The 26,572-nt window shown below is 43.6% G+C and overlaps 1 protein-coding gene across 2 annotated transcripts in view; it reads left to right on the plus strand.

Moving 5' to 3' along the window:
• Window positions 1-341: 341 nt before the first annotated feature.
• LOC147624361 (uncharacterized) overlaps window positions 342-26,572 on the plus strand; it is a 48,187-nt gene continuing 21,956 nt past the window's right edge. Inside the window, exons 1-2 of one of the 2 annotated variants that reach the window (XM_086819343.1) lie at window positions 342-3,484; window positions 24,291-24,598. In XM_086819343.1, coding sequence (XP_086675469.1) covers window positions 1,089-3,484; window positions 24,291-24,598 — 2,704 coding nt within the window. In that variant the 5' untranslated portion in view covers window positions 342-1,088. Of the gene's footprint in view, window positions 3,485-24,290; window positions 24,711-26,572 lie in introns of both variants that reach the window. The other variant, XM_086819344.1, reaches the window with a different exon arrangement.

Raw genomic sequence — 26,572 nt, forward strand, 5'->3', positions numbered from 1 at the left:
CAAATCTCCATATCTCCCGTATACTATACATTTGAAATGTACATGAGAAATCACATGCATAGCTACCCAAGCATTACATTTCATAAATAATATGTTTATTTCATATTATATTTTTTTGACATATTGTATGCTTATTATGTGTGTACATGTGTGTGTGTGTGTGTGAGAGAGAGAGAGAGAGAGAGAGAGAGAGAGAGAGAGAGAGAATTCTAATTTGTTTTTTAATCTTTTAATATTTTGTTCTCATATTTTTATTTTTTTGAAAATATTTATTTTGAACCGCTGTCTAGACAAATAATTTTACAAAGGGAGGCCACAAGGATTTGTGCAATAATTTTACTTTTAAAATTTCTTTTTAGGTTTTGATATTGGAAACCCTAAAATAACGAATTGGGTTGCGGAAATCCTAGAGCCTTCTTCGTTTTCGACAGTACTATGCAGGATTGCGGGAACCCCTGTTTGATCTTCGTCTTCTCCAGCACAGTGCGAGCTCAGGAACGCGTGCTCCAGCTAAATGCAAATGTCCCTCAAAGCTGAAGTCTTGACAAGTTTAGGGTTTCTGTCTCAGACATTTCTGAGAGAAAGAACGATGTGCTCCGTTAGGGTTTTGGTTGTGCAGGCCTTAGTCACATAGGCTCTGTTTTTGGTCCTTCCTTGGAGTGTAGAAGCCGAGGCTTTCTGCCTAACCTTAAGGTTTTTCACCGTAGGATTTTCTTGCAGGTTTTGCTAAATCTGGCTATGGTGCCATCGATGCTAGCGCGTTTGATGTGAAAGTTGCTGCATAAAGGCAGGGTTTTGCTTCTTTTTGTCTTGGATCAGCACAGAGCACAAACTTTACAGGCAGATTAGGTTTAGGGTTTCGTTCTTGGTGTCTGCACATTTCTTAGCCAGGCAGGAGACATAAAGGTTAGGGTTTGCAATCTGCATACGACAGAATAGAGCATTCCTCAACGGCAGTTCGAAATTAGGGTGCCAGATTACCGTATGGGGTGCACGTTTATCATCAAAGCAGCAGCATACTAGAGTGAGGTTCAGCACAGACGGTTTATCTAGGCCAGTTGTCCTTCCATCAAGAGTACAACTTCATAATGAGGCGAAGGGAGATTGGCATGAGAGCACGTGATACCCCCAGAGATGGGAGACCAGATAAGGGGAGGGACGCTAGGTACCCTCCTCCTCCTCACAGGGACAGAATGAGGGGAGAGAGCCCTCCTCCTCACAGAGACAGAATGCGTGGGGACAGCCCTCCTCGTTCTCACAGAGACAGAGTGCATGGAGACAGTCGGGGACATGATGGACATCGAGAAACCCCTCCCAGGCGGAGAGTTTCAAGATCTCCTATTAGAGGCTCTCGTCATCTTGATGATGATTTTCACACCTTTCGAGCAAGAAGTCCAAATGGACATAGGCGCAGGTCATTGGAGCTTCATCCGCGCAGGGATTCGCCTCGAGAGTATAGGATGAGGTCTCCCCGAATGGCCAGCCAAGCAACACCCCCACCACCCCCAACTAGATCGCCACAGATGGCAGTGCGACCTGGATCGCCGCGTCTGCCCGTGCGTCTTGGACCGCCACGGGTGCCCCTGCGACCTGGACCACCACGGGTGCCCCTGCGACCTGGATCGCCACGGGTGCCCATTCGTCCTGGATCCCCGCGGGTGCCAATGAACGGGCGGCCTCAACTAGCAGCAGCATTAGATCGCCGAGAAGAATTTGTTGACAGGCATGCAAGAGAGGCACTACTCACTAGCAACAGGAACGGTACTGTTCCTGGAACACAAACAAATACACATTTCACGTCTGGCAATGCTGTAAAAGGCATGGAAGATATACTTAACAGTCATCCGGATGAATCTCTGAGCAGCTACGGTATGCTGGTTCCTCGCCCAATTGTTCTGGAAGATGGTACAGTCAGAACCTTCTACTCTCTACCTCCAGACCCCTTGTCCAATTCTGTGCCTCCAACTATGGGCCCTAGTTTAGGGGGTAAGTTATTTCCCCCTTATGCTGATGGATTAACACAACATGGTACAGAGCCTGCAATTGTGAGGTATGTCAGTCCAGACAAATTTACATCAGCAGAACGTTCCAGAGGTGATTATATTTCCACGCATGATCAAAGGTTTACAGATAGGAAGTTACCTGGCCAGAATCAGTATATTGCTGGAGACAGAAGTCTTTCTGGATGGCTGGAAAAACCAGATTTAGAGCATTCCACTTATCAGAGAGAGAGGCCGCTTAGTCCTTATCAAAATGCTATTGATGATCCCTTGCAGAGGAGAGCCTCAAGGAGCCCTTTACGCGATGGAGTTCGCAGCTATGGCAGAGATGGTGTAATTGATTCATTTAGTAGAGATTCGTATACATCTGAATTAGAGAGGTCTGCCAGAAGGATTGACATGGAACGCAGAGGATCAACATATGCTCCTGAGCTTTCTCTAAGGGAGGGACTTAACAGTCCTCGCAGATGTGGTCCTGATGAGGACTTCAGAGGAAATGCTGATAGGGACAGGATTGGATATGCCAGGAACCCCAGACAAGATGAGCTTTTGAGGGCACCTGAAGAAGTTCGTCTGCCCCTACAAAGACGTGCCCCATCTGTATATGACCCACCAGATACATATCCAAGGGAAAGAGGCCTTGTGAGAAGCTCTGAACATAGGGACAGCCTGATGTATGAGCAAAACGATGGTGGTTTTCATAGGCAGACAAGAAGTCCTCCTAGAGAGGCTTCAAAGCATGATCAGGTTTATCCACAGCGATCAGCCTTTAGAACTGATATGCAGATGTATCCAAGCCCTAGAAGAAATGCCCTTTTAAGTCCAAGGAGAATGAGGGCATTGACTCCTCCAAATTCAAGACATGATGATCTCCATGAAGATGAGAGAAGAGTTTGGAAGAGAAAATATGCTGAGTTGGAGGAGGATGCCCCTCTAGAAAGAAGACTCTTTCGCCCCCATGAACCAGAGTTCAAGAGGAGAGAAACGGGTTGGGATGTGCAATATGACAACCACTTGCGTGATAGAAGACCTTCAGGATGGGACAGACAAGATGGCTATTTGGAAAGAAGGCCAAAGAGGGAAGAAGACGAGCATAACCATGGGAATCAATCTGGACGCAGGCCATGGGGAGAAAGAGGTGGTTCTCCAAGGAGGATGGCAAGGAGATATTCTTCTTACCCTGAAGATGAGAGGAGGCTGAATGACTTCAGTGATCAAGATAAGTATCTGCAGTCTGAGAGACCTAATAGACCCTTTGCAGACAAGACCAAACCGTGGCATGGCAGTGATACACAGAGAGAAATGATAGAGCGGGAGGAGCGGCAAATTGCTCCTGATCTACCAGAAGACTCTGCAGAATTTAAGCAGCAAGTTCACCGGGCTTTTATGAAATACACAAAAGCTTTGAATGAGAACTCAGGACAGAGAAAGAAGTACGAGGAACAAGGAAAAGCAGGGGTGCTGCTCTGTCTTGCTTGTGGCAGGTGAGAACAACTGGCAAGGGTCTCTTATCTGCTCTGTCCTCTTTGAAAATCATGTGTTGTGATGCTCCTTTGGAAACGTTTCTCCTTAAAGTTTTCATGTGGAAGTGTGCTGTTGTTTTACTCTACAAACTTTTGAATTGAGTTTCGTTTTGACGGGCCATTTGATTTCTTGTCTGCCTTTCAATAACAACCAAGCTGTGTTGTTCTTCTCCTCCTCTGACTATGATGAGTCTCTGAGAATTGGCAGCAGTATTGCAGCAACATGTCCTGGAAAACTATTAGTGGAAAGTATTAGGTCTGGTTGGCTAACAGCCTCAGATTAGAACAATATTAGTAGCATCTCTAAATCCGTTATGAATATTTGATCTCACCAGATGCTCTCAAAAGAAGAAATTGATGCTCTCAATGGATGTCAGCAGTGGGGTATCTAGTTACTGGGGTTGGGGTTGGTTGTTACCTTTGTACTTTGTAGATGACATGACTTCTGCAAATTGTCAATCAGTTTGTTTTCATCAGCTGGTGAGTGAGAGGACTGCTTTGTTCAGGATAGGAGTGCATAGCTAGTCAGTGGTGACAAATACCCCCTTTGTATGGACGTGAATGTAGTTGGCGGCAAGAAGGTAAAGTTTATCCATAGAGTTTTGGCTGTTTAGATATTGTTTTGTAAAGGCCTCAAGTATCTGGATCACGCCTTCAGTAAAGATAACCTGCCATGAATTGAATGAGACCGTGAAATGGCTACCTGGGTCCTGCTCACCTCCCAGCCATAGCAGCTGTGAGTCTGAGGTCTAGATTGTCTGAGTGGTGTGCGACTCATACTATAAACCCACCCAAGGGTAGTGCTCACCGCTTGGTTGCAAGGTTCCTAATCCTTGGCAGATGTCTCTACCTATGAAGCGCCTCTTCTCAATGCTGAGCCCTAGATGCTCTTTTATAGGCCCAACCTTGGCTAATAATATGGCTCAGACTTATTCTTAGGCTGTTGACTAATATATCCCATTGGTATGCTTGTAGTGTGTTTCAAGTCCTTTGAGACCTTATCCTTGCTAGCCCTAGTCCTTGCTTGTAATATCCCCGGGCGGGGTTGAGCACTTTAGAAACACAGTGTATCAAAACACTTAATCACCTAAACAATAAACACAGCACATCACAAAATACACCTGCAATGAGCCAGAATGGCTGGCCCCTCCTTCAAATAAGCTTTAGATTACAAACTTCACTGGCTGCCAAAGCCAGATGTCCATGCACAATGCAGAGAAAGCAATATCAAACGAGTGTTGTCGTTGATGGACTCCAACCACCAATGCCTGCACTCCTTCTCCCTCTACTCGTCTTTGGCCATGCACCAGCAGGCATGGACCATTCCCTATAGCAATAGGACCAAGATATGAAGTACAAAGTGAATACATGATTGGTTCCTCACACCCTGGTTTCAGCTCAATTAGGTTTCAAGTAGGCGCCCATCTAACATGAGAAAGGGAAAGAGTGGATAAGACTTACAAAAAAGGGGCACCTAAATATTTGTCTTATCAATCGAAGTCCCAAACTCTCTAATAAACTGTCTGCCCACACTTGTTACACTTTAATAAGTGTGAATCAAAGTGACTTATAACTTGTTTGCCCACACTTTAATGAAGTGTGAACCTGCAAAATATAAAAATAAGTGACTTATAACTTGTCTGTCCACACTTTAATCTTCAAAAAAAAAAAGCCATAACACTTGTATGCATAAACAAAGAGTTTGGAGGCTTGCTTACCACAAGCAAGGTCAGAATATAGATTCACATGCACGGTTTCACGTGAGGGCGTCCCCTGCTCGTAAACTACACATACAGATCTTGTAAGTAGTAAAACAATTCGCACAAAATAGTTTCCAGGCATGCATACATGTATGCAATGCAACATTGGCATGGACAATCTCCGTTTATGAAGTTAGTTGAATTTGCAGGCATTGTGCTCAGGCCCACCGAAAAGCCGTATTGTCTAGGATCATGCAAGGATCCACTGGCCTTGAACAGGTGCCCATCCAAAGCACAAGGCTCAAAGCAAGGGTGGACCATTTGGATGGCCAAATGGTGACGTTAGATCATGAACATTAAAGGAAGTAAATGCTTCACAAAGAAATTTTCACTACTACTACGAGGACTAGCTTTCTAGGAATTGCTGCAGAAGTTAGTGAAATGTAATCCAAATCCATGGTTCGTGTAAGTATTTGTAGAGAAAGCGAACAAATAGACTCTTCAGGTTTTCCATAAGTCCATTTCCTTTTGTCTAAATAGCCGAAATCAGATCAAACCTTTTCCAAGTCCTTGATGAACTAAGGATCACTTGGAATTGTAAGTCGCACACCTTGTTACCATTAAGGACAACCTCCTAAGGTTTATAACCCCTTAAAACTATCTCCATCTCCGTTTAGCACAACTTGCTAAATGGTTCCACTCTAAGCATCCAGGGTCAGGTGTACAAGTCTCGTACATGGTCTTGGTCAGGTGTGCATGCCGCGCTGGAGCAAGGCTAGTTCGTACTGTGAGTCACCTTGTGGAATGATGACATGGTGTTGTGGATTGATAGGCTTGCAGCCAGATGCAAGGGCACCTAGGAAGCATATAAATGCATGCAAATAAGCATAAAGTGCAGGGACATGGTTTACCCATGCCGCCCTACACTTGGGCCACTTTGGGGCAGCCCATGGCCATGGATTTGGCCCACCCAAGTCCCACAACATTGTCGGCCAGTCCTTATAGGCCATAGATGTCATGTGCACGCCCGTGCCATGGGTAAACTCCAGCATGAACAATCTTAATCCGTGATTAAGCTTCAGCCAAGACAGCATGTAGGTCATCATCAACCTTCATCATCTTCATCATCAGCATCAACATGTTGGAATGAATTCTTGTCCTCCGCTTCTCATGCTGCCATGTGGCAGTCTATTATCCCACATAGTGGGTTGGGGTCAACTTAACCCCTCTATATAGGGCAAAATGTCCCTTGGTCTCCCCTTAATCTCCCACCTTTATTGGTGGTCTCATGGGATGTTTGGGTGGGGGGCTCGGTCGGTTGATGGCCATCTTTCGCGTGTTGCGCCTCTGTTCTCTTGGTGCTCCGCGCTCTGTGTTCTTTGATGGTATCAGAGCCTCGTCGGCTCCTGTAACCAACACTCCAGCAACAGACATACAGCACAATACTAGAACAAACTTTGAGATGCAACGAAAGAACCATAAAGAATCACCAAAAGAACACAGCACTGAGTCGGAACAGTCGGCCCCCCGTAGGAACTTATTTACTCAAGGGATAAATTGTTACAACAGACCAAGGTGCGGGTGTAAACTTGCACCGGATTCTCCACAAAGCTACAACAAACATGTGCTTAGAGATCTAGGTACAAACATCACCAAGAACCAATACAAAACGATCTTGGAGCAGTTCCAAAATTAGCGACCAGCTCTCGATTAAGAGAGAGAACGAGCTGTGCTATACGGTCAGCAGATGCCATAGCAATCTTACTCAAAAGCATGGCTCACACTTTTGCTCAAATTGTGACCGTTCTAAAGAAGAAGGAGCCTATTCCTTCTTTAGAAAGTATTATTAACTTTGCAAGGCTTCACACATCCTAGAAGGCACATATGCGGTGTCCTACTCCAACAAGAAGAAATGTGCTCAATCACTCATCCAAAGCTTGCTTCATAACAATCCATGCTCTCATTGTGGGAAAACCAACCACCCATCCAGCAGGTGTTGCCTCAAGGAAAAGCAAGAGAAGAACAAGAGAAGGCTCATATTGTCAAGGCAGAGGAGAGTCACTTTGTGGCAACAAGTGGGATTGAAAGCTTTGATGATTCTTATGCATTTTAACTCTTTTGTACACTCTATTTTAAGCCTTTGTTTTTATCCATTTCCTTGATTATTGTAAGAGAAGAGATCACACACCCTATTGTTATAAAGAGGGGGACTTTGTCTCATTGTTTCAAGGAGGATAGTTGTAGGCTGAGTCCATGTATTGAGTGTCTTTCTCAAGTGTGGCTTAAAGGGGGTTTGTTTGCAATAAGCCCAACTTGTAGTCCCTAGCCTTTTTAATTATCTTGCATAGGATATCTTTTAGCCTAAGATCAAAGATGTAATCCATCAAATGCCATAAGTAGTGATGTCATCCCAGCAATGTATCTAGTCACATTGAGTGTATCTCTCATGGCTGTACAAGTCCTATGTATAAGATCGTTTGATATCAATGCAATCAAGCTCTTTTTCATTATGAATGGCTCAGTTCTTTTCCTTCTTAATTCTAACAAAGCCTTTTTCAAAATCAAGAATGGTTTCCAAATAATAATTACGTGGATATCTGTAATGTAACGTGAAGCATGTATCTCGGGATTATTAACCTGCAAGTTATTTAAACACACTTAAGCGTGAGATTAAATCACATAATCACAAGACCATAAACATTGGCATTAGTAGGGATAAAAGATGGGTCGATCCCCCCCCCTCCTCCCCCTCTCCTCCTCTTCCCGACGTCCAATGGTATTTCAAATACAAGCTTGGAATGACTGGGAGCTGTATCCAAATTTCGACCTAGGGGCAATCTGAACTTAAACATTTGAACACTGGCCACAGCCATTAAACATAATCACACATGTTGAAAAATAAAATCATATGCACAAGACACCACATTGGGACTGAAATGGCTGCCTCCCCTTCAACGAATTCCTCAGGAGTAATCTTTCAAACAAAGGATGCAGGTGCCCAGCACCAGAATTTTCCAAGCACATGAGATTTCCAATCAAAGAAAGAAGATGATGTTAGATTTGATAACTAAGCTATGAAGATTGATCAAAACATCCTCAAGGTGGATCAAAGATTGTACAAGACATCATGAATATGAGGGACAAAAATCTGGTATATGCAGAAAATTGATATGAGATTAACTCAAGAAGACACTAATTGTGATTAGACATGAACCAAACTTACATAATCACTTGATCACGACTTGTACCTTATTTAGAGACTCCTCTACCCTTTTTTTAGTTGCATGAGTTGCATGAACAACATGCACCAACCATTTGTAGGCTTTACATACCAACCACTGACCACTAGCCTATCAACCACATTTAAATTGGACTAAGGAGTTGGGATTACATTTATCCAACAATTCCCCCTTAAGACCAACTTCTTACAAAACATGAATCAAGTCTAACAAACCTCCTTGACACAATGAGTAAGAGTCCTCCCTGAACAACAACATAGGGTAGTGTACTCTTCTCTACAACTCGTCAAGTTGGAACAACATAAGTCTTGACTTAACCACATACATGACATAATTTAAAAAGCATATTCCTCATCTACATCTTTTATACTGAGACTAGAACAAAGATTTGTTTCTTCTTGTTGGTTGACTTCTTCAACCACATGTGCCTTTGCTTGCTTTTGATCTTTTTGGTAGCACTTTGAGGATGGATGATTCGTCTTTCCACAATACTCACAAGGATGTTTGGAGAAACAATCCTTAGTAAGATGATTTGTACGACCACAAATAGTACACTTCTTCTTTGTCGATGTCGTAGTAACAGTATATGCATAAGGATCTATCACATCCTTTGTAATCTTCTTGTCTTCTTCCTGCAAAGAATTTATGATACTTTCCAAAGAAGGGACTGGCTCCTTCTCTTTAAGTACCGTCACAATTTGTCTAAAGCTTGAAGGTAAGCTTTTGAGCAGGATAGCAATAGCATCTTCTTCAGGAACAGGAGATTTAACATAAACCAACTGTGTCATTAAGCTCTTCAACCTGTTAATCAAAGCTACTAAATTTTCATTACTCTCCATGGTTAGATCAAAGAGTTGCATCTTCAAACTGATCTTGGAATGCTTTACCTTTGCACCAAAAGTACGTTCTAATGATTCCCAAGCTTCCATGGCTGACTCAACATCATCAATATAATGAATAAAATCATCTTCTAAAGCAGTAATGATAATACCAAGTGCTTGCTCATCTTTTGCTTTTTTGCTTGAAGTGCAGCCGTTGTAGCTCTTGTAACTGCAGCAGAAATACTAGCTTCATCTTCAGTAAGTGGCTTGACCATACTCCACAGATTTTTCTTCATGAGGTAGCCCTTCACCTTGATTTGCCAGGTATGGAACCCGGTTCCGTTGAATTTGTCGGGGAATTTTGAACGCATGATGATAAAATATGACCCTTGATGTTGAAAAATTGCTCACATAGATGATTTAGACCCAAATAATAAGAATATCTTCAATAAAGATCAAAATAATCATCACCATGTTGAGGGAGCAGAAAAACCAAAAAATAGGCGTCTGCAAAAATAGCCCGTACAGCAGCATGCGTGGACGAAATTCTTCAAGATTTCGTATGCTGAATTCTCATATGATGGACTAACACCACCTAAAAGGAATTAGGCCAATTCCTCAAGACACGCCCGATTTTGCCCGATTAGCAGGTCGCCTGCAGATTTCATGGCGATGACAAATTCACGTAGAAGAAAGCAATTCCGGCTGTGAGTCGCGTTTTGGTGAGAGCGTGGGAGCTAGGCAACATGGCTATATGATTGGATTGAAGTATGATGGCTTAGAATAATTGCATGAAGCCAATCTTTGGCATGCTGTCCAAACAGAGAAAAACTGGCTATGGTGGGATTAGGGTTTTTTCTAATAAACTAAATCTAATTGAGTCAAGCTCTGATACCAAATGTTAGATTTGATAACTAAGCTATGAAGATTGATCAAAACATCCTCAAGGTGGATCAAAGATTGTACAAGACATCATGAATATGAGGGACAAAAATCTGGTATATGCAGAAAATTGATATGAGATTAACTCAAGAAGACACTAATTGTGATTAGACATGAACCGAACTTACATAATCACTTGATCACGACTTGTACCTTATTTAGAGACTCCTCTACCCTATTTTTAGTTGCATGAGTTGCATGAACAACATGCACCAACCATTTGTAGGCTTTACACACCAACCACTGACCACTAGCCTATCAACCACATTTAAATTGGACTAAGGAGTTGGGATTACATTTATCCAACAGATGAATCTGTGAGAACATTGTCCCATCAACTCATAGAGTTCTACACTTGTAACCCAAGGCTAAGTTTTCAAGATATCTTGCAAAGCAAGCCGCTTCTCGCGATGGAACTTTCTAGAATCTCTCCTTGGGGTATCGTCTATGCACGGGTCACCATGAAAACATCTCTGGCACTTAAAAGTATGACATCTAACGTGATAAACTATGCTGTCCAGTTCTGAATTTTTGTTTTAAGCCCGAAAACACTTGAAAGGAGAGCTTGTGCCTGTATGGCATGAGTTGGGGGGAAGCCCTGCGTATACTTATGAAGGAGAGAGAGTGCTGTAGAGCCTGCTATGGGGCTGTCGAGAACAGAAAAACAGCAAACCACCACCCTGTATGTCAGTGCAAGAGAGAAGGAAAAACCCATGCTCATGTGAGATGTATGTAAATATGAAATTGAGCAGTTGAAATTACCCCCTTCATCAAGTCGGCCAGCTGAAAATAGCTCCATTGCCTTCTTTTACAAGTCAACCAGCTCAAAGGAACTTCCCAGGCTCTTTTTAGCAACTGATGGAGCTAGTTGTAGCTTCCAAGCGCCTAAACTTGTGTTTTGTCTATAATTCAATAAAATAGTCCACCTTTGGTGTGTATTCGCTTACAAGCAATTAACTGTTGGCTGCCCAAACTTTAGTGAGTGTGTACACATATACTTATAAAGCTTAAAAACCATATAAATGAATAAAATCCCTTGAAACTTATGTTTTGTGGCCATCTTTCAGGCATATCCAAGCCAGTCAAACCTTTTTAAAGGCTCTATATCAAATCCTGATCTCCACAGGTGTCTTCTACAATGTAAAATGTCCATATCTCATAAAGTATGAGTGAAACTGGCCTTAAATACCACTAATGGGCAGTAAACAAAAACTTCACCACACACAAGCACTTTAAACAACTGAAACTTGAAGAGATCTATACTACCACTTTCAAAGCATTTGCCTTCTCACATGTACTGCACCGGGCACCCTTTGCTCCTGAGATAACCCATATGTGCTCCTCTTGTTCCATGTTTTCTTCTCATATGCATTTTTAGCTTTTGGAGCATTCTGTCAAAATACGCAGCGGAGATGATAACCAAATCTGAGACCACAAGAGCAAGTAGATTGCAGAAAATAGACAGCACAAGAGAAGGAGAGAGATATGCGTGTAACTTTGCTCTATATACACAAGATCCCGATACAAGATACAATGGCAAGGGGCTATGGGGCCATTTTATATGGCCCCAAGAGAGCAGTCGGCAAGTAGAAGGGGCAGCCGTCAGGCACCCGACTGCACTCAACACCAGTCGGCCAACATAATGAAGTCGGCCAGCATCTGAGAGGTCCACGACCAGATAACATCAGTCGGCCTGCTCCAGATGGTGAACCCATGCAGTCGGCCAGCTACTGGGACATGCTGCCATCACAGGGCAGCCACCCAAGCCATGAAAAATGGGGAAATATATGGAGAGTGGAGAAAAATGAGAAAACACCTACAAAGGGCGGGCACACCCACAACAGAGGCCCTGGTGTCTGATAAAGACAGGAGATGACTTCTAACACCCCCTCTCAGCTCCTGGCTGTGAAACCAACCCTAGGGAGTTGGAGTGCCGCCTCAACATAGCCTGAGGTAGAGACTTCGTGAAGAGGTCCGCTGCATTGTCCTCCGTCGAACAATAAAGTAGCAAGATGTCACTAGCCAAGATCTTCTTACGTACAAAGTGATACTGTATCTCTATGTGCTTGGTCCGGGCATGGAAGACCGGGTTCCGAGCAATAGCTATACAACTCTGGTTATCACACTGGATGATTGTGGGCTCCTTCTGTGGAAACCCAATCTCGCCTAGCAGCCTCCGCAGCCACACAACCTTGCAAGCAGCACCACAAGCAGCCCGATACTCTGTCTCTGTTGAAGATAGGACAATAGTTGGTTGCCTCTTATTGCTCCAAGAAACTGCTCCTGAGCCGAGGGTAAAACTGTAACCTGAAGTAGATCTCCTCATGTCTGGATCTCCTCCCCATGTGAGTCACTCCAACCTTGGAGTCTGACTCCATTCCCTCCTGTGTAGAAGAGTCCTAGATCCTTTCGTATTCTGCAGATACCTCAAGATCCGCAATCCTGTGTCCCAATGAGACTTCATGTAACAATGCTAATCAATACACTTAAATACACTAAGATTTGAAGGACACTTGCTCATATACAAGAAGTAAATTGCTGAATTGACAAGAGACACGCAATGAGCCGGAACGGCCGACCCCTCCCTTGAGTAAATTGTATTACTATTGGAGAAATTCAATACATAGCTTCACGGGCATCCATTGCCAAATCCTCCATGCCAATGCATATGAAATTCAGCATTTAGAAAACAATGGTATGTCGATGTAGATCACCAAGGAGCTGCCTTGATGCCCGGCCCGACTTCAGTGCCCATATTCTCTACCATTGGCTCTATGTTCTACCACGCAAGGTAGCAACATCTTCAAAAGCACATAGGACAAGAGAAATACTACACAGGGCGGCTAAACAAGGAGTCCTGCCCTTCTACTGAGTAAGTAATGACAACACATTGTCCAATTAGCTTACCAGTCTTCATAGAAGTTGTTGCAAGCGGAAGCCTTCGCGTTGGAAGCTTTAGAAGTGTTGATATCTTCGATTTGCCGCAATCCTTCGCGACAAAAGTCTTCAAGAGGATGAAGGGAACCTTGGGAAAGCTTCCCCTATGGTTCAACTTGAGAAAGGAAGGCTGAAATTAGGGTTTTCAGCAAAAAGACCAGAAATTACAGCAAAAATGAGAGCTGTTTTGCTGAATTTCAGTCATTGGGAGTGAGTAGGAGAGTGATTAGCACTTGGAAACACTCTTGGAAGCTTGGAAAACACCCTAGCAAGTTGGGTATGGCTATGGAGAGCTTGGAAATGGAGAGAAATGGTGGAAAAACAGAGTTTTCAGTCTCCAAAAATCCTCATGAAGAGAAAACACGAATTTCTCTTAATAAGTAAGTGAATTGGGGTCCAATCAGGTGAGAGGACATGGGGAGATGCCCATTTATGAGTAAAAGGGGAGGATCAGGTCCTGGACATTGAGTCTTGTCCACCTCGGGACTTCAGTGAGTGTGAACTTGAAAGCGGTCATAATTTATAAGTGACTTTTGGGCGCCCAAACTTTAATGAAGTGGGAACGCACTCACTTATAAATATTGGCTAAGTCCTAAGGGCTATTTGAGCCTAGATTGGGTAATACTTACCACCTGTTCACATGCCACACAACCATGTCAGCAGACAGTTTCACACGCACGGTTCACGGGCGGGCGTCCCCTTACCCGGAACCACACATAGGTCATGCAGGCATGAAAACAGCATGCAATTTCATTTGCAGGCAAGCACATAAAGATGCTATGCAATGCAGCATTGGCATGAGCGATTTCCATTCATGAAACCATATAATACCAGGCGTTTCCAAGCAAGTATATGCGATACCAGACCTAGTGGAAAGCCAATCCTCCAGGCGTTTCCGGGCATGTACACAAAGTCACAAGTCCCAGCGGAAAGCCAAGTCCTCCAGATATTCCGGGCATGATAACATCAAGTCCCAGCGGAATATCATATCCAACTATACAGCATGACACGGGTCAATCACCTGCATAGGCATATTCCATAAGCCATGGACACCAATCCAATATGTACATAGTGTGAAAGCAAGAGTGAACCATTTGGGTGGACAAATGGTGACATTCCCCCCCGCTTCTAAACAGTTGTCCGCAACTGAAATGCATCCAAATATGTCTGAAGCACATGCGGGCAATCTTTGAAGAACTCTTCATCTACCCATTTAGCATCAATGGGAAGATAGTTCTTAAACTTCACAAGGTAACGCCTCACAACTTTGCCTGCAGCAAGCTTGCGTTCCTTGTGATACACAATCTGCTCTGGCTGCAAGATCTCCTCAAGCTCATCCACTTCTGGTGGATCCTCAATGACCATTTCACTGGGCTCCGGCCCTACATACTTGCGAAGGAGACTCACATGAAAAGCATTGTGTATGTGCCAATGACTAGGTAATGCCAATCTGAAAGCCACTTCATTGATCTTCTCGATCACTTGAAAAGGTCCATAGTACCTAGTTGCAAGCTTAGGATATGCACCCTCTTTGCCAGGCTCTTTGCAAGTCTTGCTTTCTCAAATTTCAGCAATACCCAATCATTCTCTTTAACATCCAATTGCCTTCTATGCTTGTCGGCAGCCTTTTTATGCTTGTCTTGTGACCTTGCAATGGCTGTCCGCACCTGAGCAAAAGCAATATCCAAGTCTCTTACAGACTCATCAGCTGCAAATATCTCATCCTTTGTGCGAAGGATGGGTGGCAAAACCACCTTACCATAAACAATCTCAAACGGGGCCTTTCCCGTAGATGCATGCATCGTGTTGTTGTATGCAAATTCCACAAGCGGTAAGTACTTCTCCCAAGAAGACTTCTGATCCGCCACATAACATTTCAAGAGATTCAACACGGCTGAATTTGCAGCCTCACTTTGCCCATCCGTTTGAGGGTGATAAGCTGATGAGAAGTCCAATTTGGTGCCCATATTATCAAATAAGGCCCGCCAAAAGAGACTTGTAGTCGTGGGATCTCTATCCCCCACAATGGACTTAGGCATTCCATGATGTTTGAACACTTGTGCAAGATATATTTTAACCATATGCTCAGCTTTGATGGTCTTTTTGACCGGCAAGAAATGAGCTTGCTTGCTAAACCTGTCCACGATTGTCCAAATTGCATCATTACCCTGTTGGGTACGTGGCAAGTCCATAATGAAATCCATTGTAATACTTTCCCATGGCTGTGTGGGAATAGGCAATGGCTGAAGCAAACCTGGTGTCTTTTGCCTATCAAATTTGACCTTTTGACAGGTGGTACATGCACGTACATGTGCCTCTATGTCCTTCCGCATACCTGGCCAAAAGAAATACCGCTCAATCATGTGCGTAGTAGGCATTATGCCTCTATGACCAGCATATGGAGGAGCATGGCACTCATCCAAAACCTTTTGCCTCATGTCAGACACCACACATAGGCAATTATCTTTCATGAGATAACCCTCTTTGATCACATATGAGGCATGTGCATGACCAGCCATCAAATCAGCCCAAATAGTGGCAAAATCAGCATCCGTATGATACAAATCACGCATGGTAGACAAGTCCCCATGAGAGGCAACCGAGATAGCTGCTACATACGGCTTTCGTGACAATGCATCGGCCACTACATTCTTCTTTCCCGGGGTGTGCAAGATCTGAAAATGAAACATAGAGAGGAAATTGGCCATCCTCATATGCTTCTCTGACAACTTAGTTTGAGTAAGAAAATACCTCAAACTCTGGTGATCTGTCTTCACAGTGAAATCAGCCCCAAGAAGGTAATGTTTCCATATAGTAAGTGCATGAATTACAGCCAAGAGCTCTTTCTCATAAATGCCAAGAGATAGCTCTGCATCATGCAATCTACGACTCTCATAAGCCACGGCATGTCCCTCTTGATTAAGGACAACCCCTATGCAATTTCCAGATGCATCACATTCCACACAAAAAGGCTTTTGCAAATCGGGAACGATCAACACTGGACCATGAGTAGTTACATCTTTCAATGCGAGGAATGCATCTCTCTCTACATTAGTCCATTTGAACATCGCCTTCTTCTTTGTCAAATCATGCAAAGGAGAAGCAATCCATGCAAAGTGCCGAATGAACCTGCGGTAGTAAGAGCATAATCCAAGAAAACTACGGATCTCATGCACTGAACTCAATTCGGGCCAATTCCGAATTGCATCAATCTTTGCAGGATCCATCCGCACTCCATCTTTGGACACAATATGCCCAAGATAATGTATCTCTGACAAGAAGAACTCACTCTTCTTTGGATTTATGAAGAGTTTATGCTTATGGAGCTCTTCAAAAACAATAACCAAATGAGCTTTATGCTCTTCTTCGGTCTTCGAGAAGACTAGTATGTCATCAAAGAAGACACCTGTAAATTTCCTGTACCCACGGAATATGTGATCCATCATTCTATTGAATGTAGCCGGGACATTTGTAAGACCAAAAGGCATAACAAGATACTCATAAAGCCCAAATGCTGTCCTGAAAGCAGTTTTGTGTACATCCTGAGGCACTACACGCACTTGATGATATCCACTCTTGAGATCAATTCGGCTAAAGCATGCCGATCCATCCAACTTGTCAAGGATGTCGTCTATGCGTGGAATCGGAAACCGATTCTTGATGGTAAGCTTATTCAAAGCTCTATAATCCACACACATACGAAAGGATCCATCCTTCTTTTGAACCAAGAGGACGGGTGAACAATATGGAGAAGAGCTTGGCTGAACCAAACCCTTCTCAAGAAGCTCATTCACTTGCTTCATGATCTCCTCTTTTTGGGATGCACTTACACGATAGGCTGGCCTATTAGGTGGTGAGCTACCCGGCACAAGATCAATGCGATGATCTTCCGGTCGTACAGGTGGTAACTCATTTGGTAACTCATCAGCAAAACAATCATTGTGCTCTTGCAAAAATTTCAGCCTATCATTACTAAGAGTGTTTACATGTACATTATTTTTCTCAACATGATCTCGTACAAAAATCAAGTACGCAAAAACACTCTTTTTCATTACTTTCTTAATTTGTACATGCGATACAAGGGGAATGGTATCACCCTCTTCACCAGCATCAATTACATGTTCTCGGCCTTTATGTATGAAGGTGATCCTGTTAGTCTTGTAAGCCTTGCACGGATCAATACGTGTATGCCAAGGCTTTCCAAGCAATACATCACAGCCATTCAAAGGCGCCACAAGAAAATCCTCATGATCCACATAGCCTTGAATGTGTATGCGCAACTTGCCAAAAATAGGCATGACCTGCACTTCTCTACCAACAAAGGCAGTCCCTGCTTCAATTTGAGGACCCATGTCCTCCACTTCAATACCCAAAGCAGCTGCCATCTGAGTGGATATGAAATTCTCTGATGCACAATCATCAAACATGAACAAAGCAGGTTGATCTTTGAGCTGTGCCCAAGCTTTACATACAACCCTATCTTTGCTATCATGTGAAGTGTTGCCCTGCACATCCGGAACCATATGCACATTAGGCTTCGGTACATTAGCATTTTTAGCTTTGTTCTTCTTATTTGGGCATGCTCTTGCCATGTGCTCAGTGCTGCCACAAGTAAAGCATTTGCCTTCACGCATATATTGCTCCTTCTTCTCAGCACTAAGACCAAAGTTTGCCGGCTTATAAGGGCGCTTGTTAGCAAACTTATTTTCAGCTTTTGGACCTGATTTGGCTTGGTTTTGGTCCCTTTTAGGTGGCTGTCCATCATTTTGCAGGTTTTGGACAGCCCTCTCTTTGCCTTGAAATGAGGGTTTAGCCTTATTGGATCGACTCAATTTGAGTTCCAATTGCTCGGTGGCGGTGGCGGCTGCGATTAATTGGTGTAAGGTATGACCAGGATACATTTGTAATCCCGCTTTGTACACGGGTTGCAATCCCGATTGAAACCTTCTCTTCCTTTTCGCCTCGGTGACATGCATAAATGGAGACACCTCCAAAAGCACTTTCCAAAACTTTTGTACATATGCATTTACCGATTCCCCCTCATTTTGCTTTACCCAATCCCACTTCATTGTTATCTCATTCAATGCATTGGGAGGCAAGAATTGAGCATAGAACCTCTCCTTGAACTCTTTCCATGATCTAACAGGATTCGGTGAGAGCTTTTCCGTGAGCCACCAATGGGCAGCAGTGCCTTTCATGAACATGCTTACATGCCGGATCATGGATTTCTGAGTGAAATCCTCATCACTGAAAGCAATATCAAACTGGGCAATAAAAGCAAGTGCCTTTGATGCATCATATTCTCCATGATATGTGTCAAACTTCACAGATTTGTCTCCGGCTTTGAAGTCACGAGACTTTGATGCATGTGTGTGCATCTCAACATGTTTTCCCCCATGTTTGTCCATTGGGACAGTCCCTGTAATTGGCATCATTTTTGGACCAAAAGGTGATGCATAAGGCATAGATACATGTGCCCTGTAAGCATGAGGCATGGCTGGCCCCTCAACATGCATTGATACATTTTCAGCCATAGCTTCTCCCTCACGAGCACACTCGAAGGCACGAGTGGCATGAGAGATACGCGGAATACCTGCACCAACAGAAAATTGCAGCCCATGTTGCATGTGTTGTGCATGTACATTTTCAGCCGGCAATGGCATTTGACATACATTTTGACCACTGCCATAAACATTGTATCCTTCACGGGCTACATGAGATATTCCTGCATGGCGTGAAGTCACTGATTGTTCCTCTCCCATAGCATGGAGATTCATCCTCTTAAGACATAACTTCTTGTTCGGGCACTTGTGGGGATTCCAAGACATGTGGGATGGTTGCCTTTTCTGCATAGGCATCCTCGGTACGAGCCAAGTATGCACGTGCTGCATCCCTCGGTTGCATGTGCAACTGTTGAGCAATCAATGCCATTGCATGATCCATATAAGATTCAGCTTTCTTGGCCTTCAAACGATCATGTATCAATGGATCCTCGCGGCGATAGAGATTCAATTCTTCTTGTTGTGCATGGAGAAGAGCCTGCATACGAGTAAGTTCAGCACCACATGAGTTTGCTCATCCTGTAAAGCATTGGAGGCATGCATTTCATTGTCCTTGCCACTTGTATTAGCATCTCCAACATTCATTGTATGGCTGTCCATAATGTTCTAAGTGTAGAGATAGCTAGTGTTCACGGTGATCGTCTCTCACGATAGAAGTGAAAGAGAACCGTATGCTCTGATACCAATGTAACAATGCTAATCAATACACTTAAATACACTAAGATTTGAAGGACACTTGCTCATATACAAGAAGTAAATTGCTGAATTGACAAGAGACACGCAATGAGCCGGAACGGCCGACCCCTCCCTTGAGTAAATTGTATTACTATTGGAGAAATTCAATACATAGCTTCACGGACATCCATTGCCAAATCCTCCATGCCAATGCATATGAAATTCAGCATTTAGAAAACAATGGTATGTCGATGTAGATCACCAAGGAGCTGCCTTGATGCCCGGCCCGACTTCAGTGCCCATATTCTCTACCATTGGCTCTATGTTCTACCACGCAAGGTAGCAACATCTTCAAGAGCACATAGGACAAGAGAAATACTACACAGGGCGGCTAAACAAGGAGTCCTGCCCTTCTACTGAGTAAGTGATGACAACACATTGTCCAATTAGCTTACCAGTCTTCATAGAAGTTGTTGCAAGCGGAAGCCTTCGCGTTGGAAGCTTTAGAAGTGTTGATATCTTCGATTTGCCGCAATCCTTCGCGACAAAAGTCTTCAAGAGGATGAAGGGAACCTTGGGAAAGCTTCCCCTATGGTTCAACTTGAGAAAGGAAGGCTGAAATTAGGGTTTTCAGCAAAAAGACCAGAAATTACAGCAAAAATGAGAGCTGTTTTGCTGAATTTCAGTCATTGGGAGTGAGTAGGAGAGTGATTAGCACTTGGAAACACTCTTGGAAGCTTGGAAAACACCCTAGCAAGTTGGGTATGGCTATGGAGAGCTTGGAAATGGAGAGAAATGGTGGAAAAACAGAGTTTTCAGCCTCCAAAAATCCTCATGAAGAGAAAACACGAATTGCTCTTAATAAGTAAGTGAATTGGGGTCCAATCAGGTGAGAGGACATGGGGAGATGCCCATTTATGAGTAAAAGGGGAGGATCAGGTCCTGGACATTGAGTCTTGTCCACCTCGGGACTTCAGTGAGTGTGAACTTGGAAGCGGTCATAATTTATAAGTGACTTTTGGGCGCCCAAACTTTAATGAAGTGGGAACGCACTCACTTATAAATATTGGCTAAGTCCTAAGGGCTATTTGAGCCTAGATTGGGTAATACTTACCACTTGTTCACATGCCACACAACCATGTCAGCAGACAGTTTTACACGCACGGTTCACGGGCGGGCGTCCCCTTACCCGGAACTACACATAGGTCATGCAGGCATGAAAACAGCATGCAATTTCATTTGCAGGCAAGCACATAAAGATGCTATGCAATGCAGCATTGGCATGAGCGATTTCCGTTCATGAAACCATATAATACCAGGCGTTTCCAGGCAAGTATATGCGATACCAGACCCAGTGGAAAGCCAATCCTCCAGGCGTTTCCGGGCATGTACACAAAGTCACAAGTCCCAGCGGAAAGCCAAGTCCTCCAGATATTCCGGGCATGGTAATATCAAGTCCCAGCGGAATATCATATCCAACTATACAGCATGACACGGGTCAATCACCTGCATAGGCATATTCCATAAGCCATGGACACCAATCCAATATGTACATAGTGTGAAAGCAAGAGTGAACCATTTGGGTGGACAAATGGTGACACTTCAATGGCGTCTACATAAAAGAGCTCAACAGCCCCACGGAGAAGCTCAAGTCCAATCTGGTGTTCAGCAACCAGATCAATGAACCAACCAACTTCCGATACTGCGAGGTATCAACTGGCTCATAAGGATCATTAACAATTAACTTTGTATTTGGGTCCATCGGCGAAGTAATAGGCTTGCAGTTGTCCATCCCAAAGGCCTCAAGCAACTCATGAACATACCGTTGCTAAGAGACAAAAAACCCCCTCTGGGTTTGCCAGATCTCCAATCCCAAGAAGAAGTGGAGTAAGCCTAGGCCGGTCATCTCAAACTCCTTTGACAAGGCAGCCTTTGTCACGCCAATGTGCTCCACATGACCGCCGGTGAGAATGAGATCATCCACATAAAGGATGATAATCGTAGCCATGCCGCGTTCCCGAAAGAGATATAGGTTGGGATCTGCAACCGATCTCTGAAAACCAGTCTGAACAAAGAAGGAATCAATCTTTTGATTCCAAGCCTTGGGAGCCTGTTTAAGACCATACAAGGCCTTACGTAACCTGTAAACCAACCCTTTTGATCCTGGAACAACAAAGCTTGGAGGCTGCTCAACATACACCTCCTCCTGCAGGTTACCATTAAGGAACGCAGATTTTACATCCATTTGATACAGAGGCCACCTTTGAGAAGAAGCAAGGGCAAGAACGGTCCGAATCGTGGTCATCCTTGCTGTCGGTGCAAAGGTATCCTCGTAGTCGATGCCTGGCCGCTGAGCATAACCTTTAGCTACAAGTCTGGCTTTGTGTTTGTCCACCGACCCATTTGACGCATATTTGGTCTTAAAGACCCATTTGACACCAATGACTGACCGTTTCGATGGCCTCGGTAACTCCCATGTGTTGTTCTTCTCGATGGCATCAAGTTCCACCTGCATGGCTTTCCTCCAAGTATCCTGTGAAAGGGCTTCCTTAACGGAAGTGGGCTCCTTGTCCTACATGATACGAGACATCAAAGCATTGTTTACCTGAAGAAGCTCCGCTGTATTGCTTTTGTTGCGGACTCTGTGCGATCTTCGAGGGCCATCCTCCGTGGTCCACTCGGAGGGTAGCTTCGTGACACTTGACTCCCGAAGGGTGTCCATCAACGTTGCAGAGATTTTTTCCTTAGCCATAGAGAGCAGTGTTGTCCTCCAACTATGTATATAAGTGAAGATGCTTGTAAATAGGCTGTCTCCAAAATTCCAAGAGAAAATTCCTTGTGCCTCGGCTTCATTTTTGGCACTCTTTCTAAGATTCCGCATCCTTATAGTCCTTGCAATTAGCACATGACCCCCAGCCATGCCTTGGGATTAGTGGAATAACTTGGAAATCAAACGTCACTACATTGTAATTGGCAATTTAATTACCTCATCCATTACATTAAAAAAAACAAGGTTTTTTTTAATATAAAATTAATCTTTGAATAAGCAAATAGTTTTAAACCAAAAACTGAGTTTTAAATTGTCATAACCAGACAATAGGATTTATCTAAGTATTCTTAGACATCTTTATGTCATCTCTATCTCATCTGATAGCAAATTGATCTTAAAGAAAACGCATGAAGAAAATAACAAATTGGTCTTAATTCATCTACAAGCCTAGCCTTCACTTGCTTGTGCTTAATGTTTGCACCCTATTCAAGGCCCAACCCTCTCGTGTCCAAGGTCAGCCCAGATTCATCTAGGCATCTTTTCCACCTGGCATCGTTGTCTGGTAGCCCCTACCATTTTCAAATCTGCCTAGACCTGGCTGCCTTGATGAGTCCTTACTTGCCTTGGATTTGTCTGCTTTTTGCTGTCCATAGTTACAGCTAGTAGGCTGTCCCTCCCAACAGCTTCTAAGCTGTCTAACTACACAGCCATCAAGTGATGGAGCCTTGCCTTGACTTGCTGCCTTGCAGGAGTTTTTTTTGGGATGCTTAAACATGGCTCCCCCTTGCCTAATTTTGCTGGTAGCATGCCATCGAATTATCGTATCTAGGGATAATTCATCCCAAAACAAATTTGCTCATTAAAGAAAGCGAAAATTGTTTTTGCTATTCCAAAAGCAGCTTGCAAGGCTTAAACGAAGGTTATCAAGCAAACCATCAACAAGAGTCAACTACCCTTACTCAGCCTGCGACTTATTAGAGGGTATGAACCCTTGTTCGACTTATGGGATATGCAGAGCTACTATTTGATTGCCCCCAACCACCTCTTGTGGCTGACCCAATCTCTACTCCATTAGGTGGTGTTTTTCCAAACACTACACCTATGAAGTTCATCAAATTTCTCCACAACTTGCCTTCCTCGTATCACATTTTCTCTATGGTTGAGAATTTGATTACCAACTACATTTTTGTCCTCCCAGGATGGAATCACTGTTATCAGAAACTCTTGGGTGTATTGGATCCAATCCCTTGCACAACTCTTAAGCTTTTTGTCAAGTTTTTCACGATCTTGCACAACTCTTAAGCCCCTGGGGCCTGGCATGAAATTGCTTTTGCAACCCCAAAATTTGAGATCAATACCACCCGCTTTTTACCCACTAAGTTCAGATATTCGTCAAAATCCGTTTCTAGGCTAAAAACTGGGACTCTGTCTGGGTTTGTGAATCTCTGAAACCTTATCATGAAGCAAGATTGTTGGCCATTCTCACTTCTTGCCCCTTTGCCAGTTCCCCATAACCATGGGCTGATTCTTGAAATTGCATACACTGATTGCTTGCTTGAGCAGCTCAGAAAATGCTGTTGCCCTAGCCTTTGCCCTAGGATTCATCCAAACTCTAAGCTAGGCTAAGCCTCAACCCATGTTTTTGGGTTAGCTTTTAGTCCCAACCCGCAGCCCAGCTGACCTTGGTTTAGCTTTCACCCTAAGCTTAGGTATCCGGCCCCAGGTGAGCACATGCAATTATGGGGAGCCTCTTGTCTCTATCCTTCCTTCCAAGTTGGGCTATTCATGCTGCCAAGGCATTTGAAAAGCAAGAGCTCACAGTTATTTAACTCGGAAGGGAGTGGGGGAGAAGAAGGTGAGTGCGAAATGGGAGGGAGGGAGGCACACATGGTAGACCGCTTTCTTCCCACTAATTATAGACTTTTTCTGCCACTGTTTTTTCTTGTAGTTCATGTCTTGCCCTTTACCCAAAACTATTAACATTGTGTGTGGAAAAGGAGAGAACTGTATGGCAGGAGGTGAATCAGCTTGTCTGTATGAATTATGATTTCTAGCTTATGTGCTTCTACATGCAATTTTCAAACGAAAACAGGCTTATACTTTTTATGGTTTGCTTATGCAGGCTTTCAAAGCCATTTGTGGACACACACAGTCTTGTTATGCACACATTTCAGTCCAAGAAAAGGGGATTGCGTGCAGAACATTCTGGTTTATGCAAAGCAATCTGCAGTGTCATGGGGTGGAGCAGTGCTATAGAGCCAGCAGGTGGTAAATCTTATCAAAATATTACAGCTGAAGAGGCAAAGGCCAACAAAGAGGATTTGATTCTGTGGCCCCCAGCAGTAGTAGTTCACAATGTCTTCGTCGGTAAGATGACTGATGGACCGCAGGATGGTGCTGTGGAGTCTGCAGTCAAAGAATTACTGAAAGGTTGGGACTTATTTTTCTTGCATTATTACTCGAATCACAAGCTCTTTGGTCTACGACATGAGCTGCTAGCTTGGCTGTTGCTTGTGAGTATTTGTAGGGCCTAGTTATGCAGGTATGATAAATGCGACAAAAGGCAAGGTCATTCTTGTCTTTCCTCCCTTTCTTTGGTAGTGATGATTTTTGGCTGTATGGAATATCAAAGGTGTACACAGTGCAGGCCTTTGTGAGGTTAAGAGAAATATTGAACTGGTTAGGGTTAGCTAGATCTTGACCTGTTACCTGTTGATGTACTCTTAACCAAAATTACTGTAAATCAGATTATATCAAATCAAGGAACAAGATAGAAGGACCCCAGCCAGCCGTAGCTTCTATTTGAGCCTGATGTTAGTCTGCACATACCCAAATTGTGATGTCTCATACATCCAATCAAGTGTGAGGATGAAGCCTCCAGGTTTTCTAATAGCTTGGGAATAACGAGCGGATAAAATAAAGTTTTATGGATACACTTTCAGCCCCCCTTTTCTATTGGCCCAGCTGGATTTCCCTGACTTACAATCTTCTTTCCCTTCGGTTTGGTGCCGCCATAGTAACATGAAACGTTTCGTCGTTTCGAAGGTTTCGTTTCGTCTGTTTTGGACGAAACGCAAAGGTTTCAAAATGACACTTCTTATATACACATACCAAATTTATAACATAGCCAACAGAAAGATGAAGATACATTTTTTGGGACTAGTGGGTATGAAATTCATGATTTTGGGAGTAGGGTTTTTGGTATTTTCAAAATTTGGCCAAGAAAAGGAGAGGAAGAGAGGAGGAAAGAAACAAGTTGGAAGGGAAGAGGGATGTTAGAAGGGGAGGTGAGAAAGCTGGAAGACAAGAAAAGGAGAGAGAGAGGAGGAGGAAAGAGAAGGAGGGAAGAGGAGGGGTGGACCGTGGAGGAGAAGAGAGAGAGGAAAAGGGAAGAGGAAGAGGAGGCGTGGAGGAGAAGAAGTGAAGGAGCGAAAAGGAGGAGTAGATGAGGAGAAGAGGCGGAGCAACATGTTGCGGTCGACGACAAAAATTGCATTTGCAAAAAAAAACCTTTCGCCCTTTTTTTTAATCTCACTTTACATTTGGGCGAAACACCGTTTCGATGGGCAGGTTTTGTTTTGCTTCGAAACGTTTCGTGCCGTTTCGAGAGGGCAAAACGGGTTTTTATGTTACTATGGGTGCCGCATAGAACACATGCATCATTTGCATCACTGTGTGTATTGTATCTGAGTCCAAGTTGCTGGATGTGGTACTGATGTTGAGGTTTCTCATCTCTATGTTGCCTCTGTCTAGTCGTCCTTAGTTTGAGGAGTTTGAAGACTCAAACCATTGGAGCCATGTTTTAGTCTGACGCGAGTGCAGCATGACCATATAATGTTTGCAAGAACTGCACCCAAACCAAACCTCTGCTTGCAGGAGAAAAATTATTAGTCTGGAACCTGCTTACCAAGGTCAAATACTTTCAATAAAGGTTTTATGCATTAAATTGTTGAGACAGCACAAGAGATTTAGAGCAACGGTTAGGGTGTCTTGCACTTCAACAAAATTCCCAATCAAAGGGAATCTTTTTTTCCACCCAAAGAAAAGTTCCTTCTTTTAGTCGATAAAGAAAGGGTCTGCTCAATGTAGACTACAACCCTCAATGTAGACTACAGTTCCTTCTTTTGGACCTGTATTGTCAAATGCTCCCACGAGTGGAAAATATGTCCAAACTACAAACCTGCAAGAAGGCAGTTGTGCACTGCTGCATCTAGTCCGAGTCGCTGGCAAGTGAATAAAGAGAGAAAGAAGCAATAGAAGACTTGAGCTAATTCATAGGCTCACAAAGGTACCTAAATTATTGTAACCATAACACTACTCTGATGGGATTGATCATGGTGTTGTGTAACATAGATTAAGCATAAACTATGGTGGGTCAAACCACACCAAGAACTCCATGACGAG

Source organism: Cibotium barometz, chromosome 25 (genome assembly GCF_041138505.1).
Source record: "Cibotium barometz isolate CiBa-2024 chromosome 25, ASM4113850v1, whole genome shotgun sequence".
NCBI lineage: Eukaryota > Viridiplantae > Streptophyta > Polypodiopsida > Cyatheales > Cibotiaceae > Cibotium > Cibotium barometz.